Raw genomic sequence first — 14347 nt, 5'->3', positions numbered from 1 at the left:
TCTCGGTGTGTAATTGACAGGGTCGGTCGCCCGCTCCGTCACGTGACGCAAAACGGCGACTCGGGGATTGGCTCCTGAGTCACGTGCACGTGTATAGGCCACGCCCAGACAGGCACCTGCACGGATTCGTGCTCAAGCGGTTTGGCTGCAGCGACCCGTCCAAAATTACTGACATCATTGACACTCATAATCAACGATTTTTGGGTTTAGATCGCGTTATTTATAAATGTGTCGTAACCCTCCACCACCCGACACGGCCAATCAGTAAAAAAAAGTGTCACGTTGACAAAAGACAAATAGTTCACTGCTTTAGCCCACCGGTGTGTTGAAACGTGAAACCACAACATTTACAATTTTAGTACGACGTTTCGCTGGTAATTGCATCCAGCATCATTGGGCAATTCGCCAGAATGGATCCATTCGCGAAAGCCTACGTGTTAAACTGATCATTGACACTCATTGACACTCATTAATATTGTCAAATTAGAATATCTCAATAAAAAGCAATGCTGACTGTTGATTTTATTGAGTAGTGACATCTGTTGGGTCGTTCTTGTTTCCGGCATTAATCAGATTTCACCCTTTCCCCCTGTGATGCAAGGGAGGCTTGGAAGGCATAATGAATGATGAATATATGTGCTCATAGTCGATTCTGGGCATTTGAATGTGCAGCTCTGGCGATTTTTGGCAGCAGCGGTCTCAAAATGGTTGACTACATACACTGCAAAATAATTTCAACATACTGTCCATCCACAAAGCACCTCTTTGCTTGATTCAGTCTATGGGAGGATTGAGCAGCGTGATGTTGCGTGGCGTTTGGGCTGATGTGGTGTCTCTTGGCAACTTGCAGGGACGAGATCTGAACTTTCGGTGTTTATTTTTGTGTAATTGGCCGGGCCGTGTTTTTTGGCCCCCAAAGTGTATCTAAATAAAATGGCATCCGAGATCCCCCTCAATGGCCGCCTTTGTTGAATTACGTTCACAAGCATCAATAACTTCGCTGTTTTTGGTCAATCGGAGGTGAATTAAGGCGTATACAGTAATCGGAAGGTGATTAATACATTATGGTTTGTGAACAAACAAAAAACAGAGGCCATTATTCGGGTTGTTAAATGTTTTTTATTTTATCAGTTTTCATTTTTAAAATGCGCAGAATGGCCGCCCTGTATCCTCGGACTTGAAATTCAGATTAATGCGTTGATGGGTACAGAATACTTTCATTGTTGATTCAGATTAGAAAAAGGTAATTTTATGAATTCGTTATCAGAACACTATTATTTGTCTCAACAGATGTGTAAAATATTTTACAAGTAAATGTTTTATTAACGTAAAATTTAGCGTTTTTGAAGAGTAAATCTAGGCTAAACCAATATACAATGTCTGCGATATACGTGTTTACATGCATTCAGTGCTGGATCAGTGGGAGCGACTGGGGGAATGAACAGTGGTAGTGTTTGTGGCGTGTCTGCTTATGTCTCTTGGCCACCGTTCCAGAACGCCACGTTGGCTATGAGATGTTAACTACTTTGCCTGGTATACAGAAGATCGTGGCTTCGATACCGATCGACCCTTAGGCATGCTGCGTATTTGGAGTTGCAAGTTCTCCCCGTGGTCGTGCGGATTTTTTTCTGGTTCCTCCAGATGTAGAATCAAAAACTGGTTTAGAGTATTTAGCTACTGCTCTAATTTCCACATAAGCCACTTCATTAGCCTATCATTTGTTTCTAAAAGTCTCTCCATGTGGTCGCGTGGATTTTGTTTACCTGTCCGGTATATCCCTCCATATTCATAATCGGCGTGTGTTTAAGAGTATTTGGCTGCTATACATTTCCACGTGACAAGGCACTTCGTTGAACGATTATATTGTGGCCAGGTCGTTTCTGAAAAAGAGCTTCATCTCCCAGTGGGATGGCCTTGCCTGATAGAAATTAAAAATAGATTCATTTTAGTATGAGTCTCGAAGAGCATGGGTCTCATTTGGTGTTCACAGGTCTCTGGATTTCTGTGGGTCTCTGGTTATATATGAATCTTGATCTCCTGGGTCTCTGGGTCTCTTGAGTTTGTAGAAACATGCATTTAAAGTATTTTTGCCGCGTGATGAGTAATTTCCTTGAGCTGTGATCTGTGATAGCCAGGTTGCTCAGTCGGTCTTACTTGATAATGTAAAAATGTGTAATGTTTTAGATACCAAAGTGACTCAGGAGAATACTTTTGAATAAAGTGTTAGCAATTGACATTTTGCATGAACGCCTTATTATTTATATATTTGTGTATGTAAAAAACGCCGCGGTCCCTAAACTATGGAATCGGTTCGCACAAAAACAGGCGCCACGTGTCTCAGGCGCCATTGACGTACTTCTCGACCGTTAGTTAATCGAACCGTTGAATAAAACCATTGTTTTCAAAACACTTTTTAAAATAAGTTGATTTCTACCCCACGCCGACATCTTTCCATTGTGTGGTTTAGCATGATGGCTTTGGGCAGCAGAGAACACAGGAAAACTCGTAGAAAAAAACATTTCTTTTAAACTGATTTTGTATTTGGTTTCTTGTTCTTCCCAGCATCCTGCGATTTGTATGGTTGGCTACCTACCGTCTGAAAGAAGTTCAACATACACACGTACATAGGGCAGTGTCTCATCGTCACAATCTATTGGTCCGAATGGTGGGGGCATCTATGACCGTAGCAAACAAAAAAATTATCGACCACCCAAAAGTGGAAGTAATCGGGATCCTTTGTCTTTGACGACAGCTCTGGATCCACACTGAACCGCGCTCGGAAGCAAGCACGGGAGACGCTCGGCGTACACGTCGTTCCATGAATAGAAAATGTCAAAGAATCGCCAAACTGCGACCGTGGTGAAGCACCAAACCGTCAAACCCATAGCCGAAGAGTTGCACCTTCCACTCCACACCCTGGCGGTATCGCTGCAATCCGTACAGCAGTTACTGCTGCCATGGAATAATTAAAAAACCTTGATATTCAACTAAGACGTCATCTGTACAAACTGTTGCTTCTAATCTCCCCCACGCCTCCCATGGTGTACGAAAGAGCATATTGACTTAAAGCTTTCGTAACTGCAGAAATTCATATTATTTGCATCTTTCGGTAAAGTCACGTAGATAGGTTAAAATTAATAGAAATAAAATAAAACTACGACGTTTCCATCTCAACACAAGTGGTCGTCATCAGGCGGAGAGAAAAAAATTCACGTAGATAGGTTCAAATTGATAAAAAATAAAATATTTTTTTGTTTCATTTAATTAGAACCTATCTCCGTGACTTTAACGAAAGACCCAAAGAATATACGATAGAAGAATCATGATCCATGGGCAGAGGTCCCGTAGTGGGTGTCTTCCTCTTTCTGGTTCCTTCAATTTTGCTTAACATAATTTACATGTTCCTTTTGTCCATCCTCATGTGTGTCCGGATAGTGCAAGTTTCCTTCTCATTACTGCCTGCATCATCAATTCGTCTTCTTTTATGCGCGACCCTTTTCTTACTTCGACATTGGTTACTCTATGGCTCCAGTTCAGACGCAGTATCCTGTAGCAATACATTTCAAATACCAATAGAATCAGAACCTTTATTTAGACGAGAGGAATGGATCAGCTATGAAGCTCTTTTTCACGTAAGTCCAATAATGGCGGATCAGCATATTACCTAAAGTTAGAGACTGCAGGCGTGAAGCCTCAGCGCTGGTCTCCCAGCATATCGCCATGATGTCAGTATGTTTACTACCTTGCCTGGTATACAGGAGGATGTGGGTTCGACCCCGACTCTTAAGGACTGTATATTTGAAGTTTGCATGTTCTGCCCGTGCTTGCGTGGATTGTTCTCTAATTCCTCTGGTTTTTCCCTTTCAAATAATTCTTGTGAAGCTAATGTGCTGTGTGGCTATGCTGAATCTGTGCAAGCTGTATCTTTAATTCAAGCCGTAACAGTTTAACTGCACTGAAGAGTCTGGGTGACCAGGTGTATGGCAGGTTAATCTCTTTTATACGTGAATGGACTAGAAGGTAAACTGTTTACTACTGTGTACGATTTCCATACTTTGGTTAACGATTGGGTCATGTGAGAGTTGGTGTGTAACAATGTACTTCACGCACCCGTTTGCATGCACATACACGGTAGTTGGTTTATGACGCAATGGCACGCGTAAGGGCAGTGAGTACAAATTTTTATTTTAATCCGGAACACAAGAAGGACGTTTCACAGAACATACCCACCCAAGTCGCGTCGGATCAATTCAGAACTTAACAACCTTCATCATACTATCCAACAGACACCTGTCCTATCTCATCGGCCGAGTAATTCAATCGTTAAGCCACTCGTAACTTTACATCCGTTATCCACAGTGCAACTGAATTCCCGGCCAATGAAATCATAATCGTGAATGACAAAACCACGACAGCTGTTAATGACACTTGGCGTGAGCAGACACACATAATCCGGTGTCGAAAATTTTCGACCGACCACTATTAAGCGTTTTGGGGCCAAAGTCAACCAGATATTTGACCCACAATGATCTCGAATTCTTGGAGGAGGATTTGGAAGTGTCCTCACTTCACGACCGGTTAAAACAAAACTCTGGAGCTGACAAGAGCTAAGTAACGATAGGTGTATACTCAGTGCAGGGGGAGGGGGGCACACATAGAGATGGGGGAGGGGGCGTTTGGAACCCAGATATCATTCGTGTATATATATTCATCTGTGAATCAAACTCCCATTGGCATTGCACCCACCATCCCAATCCAGCTGATTTATTTTTGGTTTCTGTCCAGTCGAAGAGTCGATTCCTAAGTCCCATTATGATTAAAATGTTAATATATTTTCTTTAACAGCTTTCATCACAGACTAATTTCAGCCACCAAATGTATTTACTCCCCCAAATTTCAGAATCGGAATCCGTGTGCGTGCTTCCCTCGCCACCAGATATTTTTTTTTTACGATTAATGTCAGGGTTCGTTTTAAAAAAAGAATATATATATATTTTTTTCTATTCGTGGTAGATTTTGTTTTCCAGGTCGTTTTCATTCATCGTCATTTGTGTTAATGCCGAGAAGTTCAGAAAAACATTATGGACAGACGCCGGCAAACCCGCCCACCCACTTGCATCACGACACTCACTCTGTCACACGATGACACACTCACTCACGCACGCACTCAAGGGTCCGAATGGCGTAATTTGCAGGAAATTGGCATAGGAGTAGGGGGTGAGGAACTTAACGAACGGCGAAATGATAGTATTGCACCGATGAGAATTCGTGTGAGAGTCAAGGGCTTGGGTAGGATGGGTGGGTCAGTCGGTATGAATGGGCAGGTATGGGAGGGGAGTAGGTGGTGAACCTATGCTCCCTTTGGTGGGTGGTTGGCGAGGCTGTCCATAACCTTCCTCAAGTCACTTCTTCACCGGAGTCTTGAGTCACTTCCACAGGCACCACTTCTGTTTGAAGTGACTGCAGATGGGACGCAGGGCTGGGCACAGACGCGCACGCATCCCAGATCATTAAATTGCACTCAACAAACGTAGTCTACCTTCATAGCCAGCATTATAAATCAATCTGTGGGTTAGGCCCACATAAAGATCGGACCAAACCTGTATCTCTAAGAATATTTTAAGAACCCTTCACCACTGGAGCTATAAACTTTTAAATCATCTAGATTTATAATGCATTTCTTTAGAACAACTTTTTGTGTTCAGTTGGTTGTCCTTCCGCACTTCCGATGAGCGCGGTTGGCTACGTACGGCGCCAAAGAAGTTCAACATATACATAATACGTGTCCCCTCCCCTCCTTCCACAACCCCGATCATACACTCTCACAATTTCTCACTGAAATCGACTCGGGTTTAGCCCAGAGTTTGCTAGTTCCCACGTGGGGTGAAAACTAATTGCCACTTCCTTTTAAAAGAACAAGCCATGCCTTGTCTGGGGGGATGGGTGAGGCATAATGATAAAGGGATGGGGCCTGGGGAATAAAACTCCACATACAGAGGAGGAATTCGTGAACCACGAACTTTCCAGATGATCTAAGGAAATTAATGCATCGCGTCAAATAAGTGCAGAAGGCAGCACGAACTTAATGCCGCAAATGCGGGCATGGGCCAATTGGTGCCAAGAATAATGGAACAATTACATGGAATAGTTACCTGGTGCGGCAAGTCAACGATCGCCTAGCAATTCTGTCACTGTACACAGACATACAAACACATACACGACACATTTAGACAACAGCAACAACAGCAACAACAGCCCCGGTCGAATCACCACTAAAGTGATGGTCACAATGGTGCTTTTGCTAGGCTAGGTGCACGTTGACGGGGTCAGGTGATGTTTGGGAGGCACTTGATGCTAGCAGGTCATGGTTACAAACCGAGCTGCTATGCACTGACTGAGATGACTTGCAGATGTGCTCATCACTGTGTTAACTTGACACATTTTATCATCCATCTGGTTGCTCTGGTCATTGTGAGCGTTACCCCCTATTGTTGTCGTTGGGGGGGACAATAACCTTCATGTGATCTCTAATCCACGTGTCCCTCCACTGTGTCGAGAAATGTGCATCTCTACACTTTTAATCGCTTTGCCACCAATCCATCCAGGAGCTTCAATACTCTATTTGGGAAGGTTATACTCGGTTCGGGAGGTTTTGGCTATTATTTTGTCAAGTTTGAGGATCTCTGCATAAGTCTTTGAGTTTCTGTAAGTGTATGGTTGTCTGGGAACAGTTATGGGTCTCTGGATAAGTGTTTAGGGTGTCTCGGTAGGTGTATGAGTCTCTGTCTTAGTGTACGGGTCTCTGCGTGAGCCTCTGGTGTCTCTGCGACCTTCACTTACCGGTGACGACCTAGATGGCACCAACAAAAGGCGCCAACGGGGCAGCTGCATACACAGCACATATCGCAGTACAAAGGTTAACGGAGATTCACGTGCCTGTTACAATATAATATTGACCACAGCAGACTTTTTTGAGAGTAAATGACGCATCCAACAGTCAACGAGCACAGTCCTTAATACACGCATTAAACAACACTCCGTAGCTGAGCTGTATAAACGAAGGAACATTTATGCGCCGGGAATTTGCCGGCGGGAAAGAGAAACCCTCACCGATTTTGCCTTTCACCGCGTGAGGAGCCACCACACCGGCGCCAATGCCGAGGGGGTAGCCGAGTCCGCCGAGGGCTGCAAACAACACACACAGGAGGGAGGGTTAAATGGTGGTTAAACATTAAACCTCACCCAGCACGTTTCGAATTAGCACGGTTTGCAACGAACGGGTGTGATAGTTGTTCTAACATACACACGCTCGCAGCGGCTTTTGGCTGGCCATCGAACAAAGACCGTCACCGCATCATCGCGCGGCCCTTTCAGATGGCTTCTGCGGCCATCTGCAACGCTCTTCCGATATTAGGAAGCCACTGGAGCTGTGGTAATTTTACATCATCTAGATTGAAAACTGATTTCTTGCGAACTACTTCTCGTATTTAGTTGTCCTTCCTCCACACCTCCGATTAGCACAGTTGGCTAGGTACGTGTTTTGTGGTTTGACTTAAAACTGCAGGAATTCATATTCTTGGTTATTTCGGTAAAGTCACGTAGATATGAAAAAATATAAAAACGAAAAGTTAATTAAATTAAAATTACGAGTTTTCGATCACAACACAAGCGATCGTCATTGCTTGTGTTGTGATCGAAACGTCGTCACTTTTATTCCACAAAATACTCATGGTCCAACTACCGTCTTGTCATCGGTTGCTGTTGCTTTAACCTCGGACAAACTACCGGTTAGGTTTCATTATAAAACAACAACAGTGGTTGTTGAAATTAATGATATCGATGATGATCGTTAAAGATTTGACTATTCTGTTTAAATCCCCATACACCACCGACACGACATTCCCGAACGTTTGAGCCTTTGCATTTCGAAGCGAAAATATTCCGCACAAATAGAACCGGTCGCCACTGAATTAACGTGGCAATAACTTTACAGAACCAATTATAACAGCCCTTGACACCCGGTCCATGCTTGGCGGTTTTTCGCCCAATCAAAGATCTATCCAGGCTCAAGATCTGCTTAACTTCTGAGATATGATTTCATTGAGGAAATGCAGTTCTGCATCTCTTCACCCGGAAATATTAAATAGGCTCGGCACAGTTTTTGCCGATCGCCAGATTGCGTGCGGTGGAGGGGAACTGTGGGAAGTGACTCCCACCTCCGTGAACTCCTACGTGCCGGCATTGAAAATTAAACCGGATAAATCAAATATCCTGTAGAGCTCACCTCTCATTGAGGCACCTGCCACCGGTGGCAGTTGTATTGCTGCACCTTCATCCATGATGAGAATAAGAATATGATTTGGCGTCCTCTGGTCTAACACTGTTTGAGACTAAGCTCTAAAAGAAAGCTTTCTCTGGTGTGGACCAATCAGTTTCAAAGACAATGCATCATATATTTTCAGAGCATGTTTTTTGTTTGTATTTTCACCAAAAGAACATGTGGTTAATGCAGATATAATTCTTTGCAAAAGGTTTAAGTTTGGTGTTTTAACATTTTAACACCTGTTTTGTTGCCAGAAAAAATGGGAAAACCTATTCTTCAGAATAGGATGTATCCTTATTCCTATACATACATTTTTCCACTCCCTTCTACCGTAATAGATTCAATGTTGACTGCAATCATGGCAAACCAATTTTGCTCGTGACTCACGTTCATCTTTGGATGTCGTGGTGATGGTGTTAGTAGGGGAGGGGATTTTAAGATTCAATTCAAACAATTAGGTAGGGGTGGGGGGCACATGCAAGGGCATGCACATGCAGCATACCCACCGCGGTGATAGGGGGTGCATGGTATCCGAGCCCACCATAAGGGTGAACGAGCTCAGCTGCCAGGGAAAGACAGTTCTGTGTTTAATGGGCGGGGGGAGGAGATTCGATGTAAGGTTGACGAGGGATTGATGTGAAACGGTGGTTGAGATGTTAACAACCTCGCCTGGTATAGAAGAGGTCATGGGTTCGATTCCGACCCAGACGATGCATGTTCTGTATTTGGAGTTTGTGTGTTCTCTCCCGTGGTGGTCACGTGGGGGTTGTATTTCACCTCCACATTGAAAAACATGCGTTCAGAGTGTTTGCCTGATTTAATTTTCCACGTGATAAGACATTTCGTTGGGCTATCGTTTGTGGCCAGGTCGCTTCTGATAAATAGCTGCATATCTTAGTGGGCCTACCAACCGCTCTGCTTTGACTGGCACAGTCCAGATGAGTCGAGTGGGCGTGGCTGTCCGAAGAGGGCGGGTGCTGATGTTCGTTTAGAGAGCAGCTGAGCCTAACTGACCAGGTGGCTCCGCCATAGAGCTGAGCAGCTCGCAATCATGAAGTTGAGAGTTAAAATCTTGGTTGATGGCTAAAACAAGTACACTTAGTAGGGAAGATCAACAGTGGTTTGTCGTGTGGATCAACTCTCCCCTTGCCATGGGAGTGTGGAATTTCCAATGCTAATTTCACCATGACTTGTTTTGTACGGGTGGTCGAGTGTGTGGCATAGTGTATGGATCTGTTACAAGCATGGTGCGTGTAGGCACCTCCAAGGGCCGCTCCGTGATAGCCGAGACCACCATAGCCCAGACCACCATAGCCCAGACCTCCATAGCCCAGGCCTCCATAGCCCAGACCTCCATAGCCCAGGCCTCCATAGCCTAGGCCTCCATAGCCCAGGCCTCCATAGCCCAGGCCTCCTATAATAGCGAGAGGGTATTGAATGGAGAATGTGGGTTCAGGCTCTATCATGCGTTGCATATAGATGTATATAGAACAGGGTTATTCGTGAGACTGATGTGAGTAAAATGGGCCAACGCTTTACCCACTATAAGTTGTCCACGGGTTAACGATGAGACATCGGGAGGTAGGGAGACACATTGTAAAAAAAACACGTTCAAATGCGTACACAAATGAGAGTTTATGTGCATGTAAGAATGTGTGAGTGTTTGTGAGCATGTGTGAGTGGGTGCATGAAAATGTGAGTGAGTATTAGGATGTGAGCGACTATGTACGCGTGAGAATATGAGTGTGCGTGTTGGCCTGTGGCCACATTTAAAGAATTAAGATTCTGCCGACTGCTGAACTATGCTGCCTGCTGGCCTATGCTTTCATTTCTTTGAATGGTCCCTCCTTTATATGGGTTGTGTGTGTGTGTTTTTAACATGTCGCGATTTTTTTTGCAAGTTACAGATTTTTATTTATTTAATTGGAGGTCACTTATTTGGCATTTCTCATCATGCCCCGTCATCCACATGTCTATTTAAATTTTAGACGTTAACTAAAATCGCCTTAGAGAAATATAAAATACGATATGACTCTGTCACTATGTTGAACATCTTTCGCACCTTACAGAGCCAACCGTGTTAATCGAAGGTTCGAGCCATCATAACCGCACTAATTGGGCACTCCATTCATTCACATTTTTCCAATGCACTAGCACTGTTTAGACCGTTTAGCATTGTGATTCAGTTAGTGAGTGTAGTGGTGGTGAGTTGTAATGAACCACACTCACCCACAGGGTGGCCCAGATATCCCGTAGATACAGTGCTCACACTCTGCTTGCCAATGACAGCTGTGGCAAGGCAGAGACACGCACGCAACACAAATAGACACAGAGACAAAAACAAGCCCCTTCATTGCCTACATAGCATGTTGGGGCAAGTGCTGTTAGAATGCACAACGGCCAGCCGCCTTTGTCTCCCCACTGGTGATGTTTATACACTGACCCCTACAATTATATTTAATGCTGAGTCAAAGAAAGGCCCAGGACCAGTTCAAATATTCTCCACCGTTATTAGTTGTGAGCGGGAATCGAACTCAGGTCACTGGTGTATAGCACAGTGCGCTAAACACTACACCACAATGCTCCCATAAGGATTCCCCCTATAGCCTTAACAAACTGGTGGGGCAAGTGTCGTTCACGAGTAGCAATTATTTAGGCAAGTAACGGCACACAAGCGGGTGAATGACCAGCACCACAGAAATCAAAAATATAAAGACAGCCATAGACGCGTGCACACGGACACACAAATAGATGCACTGACTTAATATTTTTTTTATTTTACCAGGTAAGGTCGATTGAGCTATGTAGCTTTTTTTCAGAAGCGACCTGGTCACGAATGATAGCTTAACAAAGTGGCTGATGTGAAAATGTATAGCAGCAGCCAAACACTCTAAACACATGTTTCTGAATGTGGAGGGGAAAATTATAGAACCTGGATAAAAATCCTCACCACCACACAGACTCGCACAGAGTCATCCATAGACACTCAAAGTCAGACGCAGTCTCGCACTCACAGAGATCCACAGATAGACACACAAAAACACTCACAGACATGCATAGACACAAAGACAAAGTCAAGGATACTCATACTCAGACTCGCACAAAGTGAAAGATCAAAGACACAGACTCACACTCAAACATCCATAGACACATACAGTCAAAGATAGATTCACACACAGATATCCATAAACACAGGCTCACACAGAGATCCACAGATAGACACACAAAGACACAGACTCACACTCACACAGAGATTCCATCCAACTTACGCGTCGCAGTGGCGAGGTGAAGGAGGGCGAGGACGAGGAGAGCTTGAATAGCGGCGGCCATTTTGCTTTCGGGGTTTTCTGCTTTCGCTGTCGACGACAAGAAAGAAGGGCTTGAGTTGAGGCTGATGAAGCTTCACTTCGGAGTGACGAGCCTGGAGTTTGAGCCCCAGCTTTTAAAGGCAGCAACCAGGGGCTGGCTTGGCTTTGACCCAGCCAAGACAAGACCGAGCCTCAATAGCTCCAGTGTAGCGTTGGCAAACGCCAAAAGCAAAGCACCGCGTCTATTTCCTGTCAAAATACGGGAGGCATTGAAGCCTCTCCAAATATTTATGGGGTTTTGGGTTTTTTTTACTTGAGTTTCAGTACATTTCCACTCGACACCACTAAATGTCGCATTTGCCTCGATATTAAACTAAAACTAAACTATTTTTTTTGCCAGGTAAGGTCCACTGTTAATATGGCTCTTTCAGAAACAACCTGGCCATCACAAATGATAGTACAACGAAGTGGCTGATGAAGCGGTCTACAGGGTACGGTGGTGGAGGCGAAGGCTGAGAGACGACGGATAATGAGAAAGGATGAACGATGCTGTCGACGCAAGTATGGGATTGAGGTGACGCAAATCGGGGAGCGGTATTCATAAAGTGATGAAGTCTTGGCGAAACGATGCAAAAGGGGGAGATGTGAATCGAGGTATTATTGTATTAGGACCTCATCCAAATTAAATGAGACTAGCAGGGGACGTGGACAAGAATGTGTGTATGAATGATTTGGAGCTTTCGTGACTGCAAGAACTGTGACTTTACTGAAAAAACCAAAGCGTGTGTATGTATGTTGAACTTCTTCTGCGCCGTACGTTTGAAAACGTGATAATTAGAGGTGTGAGGGAAGGACAATCAACTAAACACGAAAAGCAGTTCTTTAGAAATTGGTTTTCAATCGAGATTTAAGAGCGCACAGCTCCCAGTGCTTTCCTAGTATCGGAAGTGTTCCAGACGGCTGCAGAAGCAAGCATGCCTCTGTTGCCGGCTGCTATTATTTCGTATCTTTTTCACCCTTTTATATAGTAATCTATTTCATTTCATTGATCTTAATATTAGTTTTGCACTAGTTTTTAGGGGGGGGGGTGGGTTTGCTTTTAACCATTCAACTCACAACTTGACTTGGCCTTCTGTAACCGCCACCACGCACAACCTGTTTTTCCTGGCCACCGTTCATCACGCATAAACACACATTCTGTGTATATGTACACATACTTTTATAAGCTTATATTTACTTTCACATATTAAAAAAAAGTTTATTTTTTATTTTTTCAGGTAAGACGCATTGAGCGAGGTAGCACTTTTTCAGAAGTGACCTGCCCACAAATAATTGGCTAATGAAGTGGCTTAACACGTGTAAAACTGTAGCAGCAGCCACTCTAAACGCATGTTTCTTAATGCGGAGGGAAACAAATCCACACGACCACGGGGAGAACATGCAAACTCCAAATATACAGGCATCAGGGTCGAGATCGAACCCACGATTTCCTGTGTACAAGGCGAGGTAGTTAACAGCTTGCCACATACACCGATTCAGATTAATTGACATACACGCGCACACGTAGAGCATGCAGACATATACATGCAAAAATATATTCGCATGAGCTTTGTACATTAATTAGACAAAGCTCGCCCGTATAGCCTTAACAGACTGTTGGGGCAAGTGCTGTTAGCGAGCACTTGTCGGCCCACACCGTACACGAGGGAGTTTGTAGCCAACACTTCCGACCGCCCATGTCTCCACCAGTGGCAACGTTTTTATAGTGCACCTCACTAATTAAAACATACACATGGACACACCAACGCGTATATACAGTACGGTCATATTTCCAAATGCACACACGTAAAGTATATTCACACGACGAAGATACGCAGTCCTATTTTCTCTGAATCCACAACATTTACAACACCAGCGAGTGCCGAAGTAACTTAATTAATACGTTTCGTTTGCGTGACAAACCCGTGAACGTATTCTGTCGACTGGTGGTGGGTTAACGAGACATTCATATTACTTCTTGGTTCTTTCGGTAAAGTCACGTAGAAGGAAAATAATAAAAATAAAACATAAAATAATTCTCACGACGTTTCGGCCACAACGCAAGCAGCCGTCTTCAGGTGGAGAACAGGTCTGCCGAGAAGGCAGAGTCTGAATGAGACATTCATATTCAAGGGATCTAACCCCCAAAACAGACTTTATTATTTGGCCTGAATGTTAAACCGAACAAAGCTGGGGTTTTTATTTCAGTCCATCGGTGCCCAGTAGTATTCGTCTTGCCCTGCATCTTGCTGCCGTTGCGTTCTCGGTGTGTAATTGACAGGGTCGGTCGCGTGCTCCGCCACGTGACGCAAAACGGCGACTCGGGGATTGGCTCCTGAGCCGCACGTGCACGTGTATAGGCCACGCCCAGACAGGCACCTGCCCGGATTCGTGCTCAAGAGGTTTGGCTGCAGCGACCCGTCCAAAATTACTGGACATCATTGACAGTCATTAATATTGTTAAAATAGAATATCTCAATAAAAAGCAATGCTGACTGTTGATTTTATTGAGTAGTGACATCTGTTGGGTCGTTCTTGTGTGCCGGCATTAATAAGATTTCACCCTTTCCCCCTGTGATGCAAGGGAGGCTTGGAAGGCATAATGAATGATGAATATATGTGCTCATAGTCGATTCTGGGCATTTGAATGTGCAGCTCTGGCGATTTTTGGCAGCGG

General features: G+C 44.3%; 1 protein-coding gene across 3 annotated transcripts; it reads right to left on the bottom strand.

Moving 5' to 3' along the window:
* Window positions 1-4774: 4774 nt before the first annotated feature.
* LOC144737410 (lamprin 0.9-like) lies at window positions 4775-13930 on the bottom strand. Of its 3 annotated transcripts, none has more exons than XM_078620089.1 (8): window positions 13714-13930; window positions 11593-11679; window positions 10553-10612; window positions 9585-9737; window positions 7111-7185; window positions 6841-6885; window positions 6153-6191; window positions 4775-5479 (listed from the first exon to the last, which is right to left on the bottom strand). In XM_078620089.1, exons 2-6 carry the CDS (start codon window positions 11651-11653, stop codon window positions 6851-6853), a joined length of 384 nt encoding a protein of 127 aa, XP_078476215.1. In that variant the 5' UTR covers window positions 11654-11679; window positions 13714-13930; the 3' UTR covers window positions 4775-5479; window positions 6153-6191; window positions 6841-6850. The 3 variants fall into 3 exon arrangements, with proteins under 3 accessions (XP_078476215.1, XP_078476216.1, XP_078476214.1); XM_078620090.1 differs by lacking the exon at window positions 13714-13930 and adding an exon at window positions 13594-13707; XM_078620088.1 differs by lacking the exon at window positions 13714-13930 and adding an exon at window positions 12748-13539.
* Between the last annotated feature and the right edge of the window lie 417 nt (window positions 13931-14347).

The sequence above is a fragment of the Lampetra planeri genome, chromosome 69 (assembly GCF_965212315.1).
Source record: "Lampetra planeri chromosome 69, kcLamPlan1.2.h2, whole genome shotgun sequence".
NCBI classification, from domain to species: domain Eukaryota; kingdom Metazoa; phylum Chordata; class Hyperoartia; order Petromyzontiformes; family Petromyzontidae; genus Lampetra; species Lampetra planeri.
The sequence above is the reverse complement of the archived record's forward strand: the minus strand, read 5'-3'. Positions and strand labels throughout refer to the sequence as shown.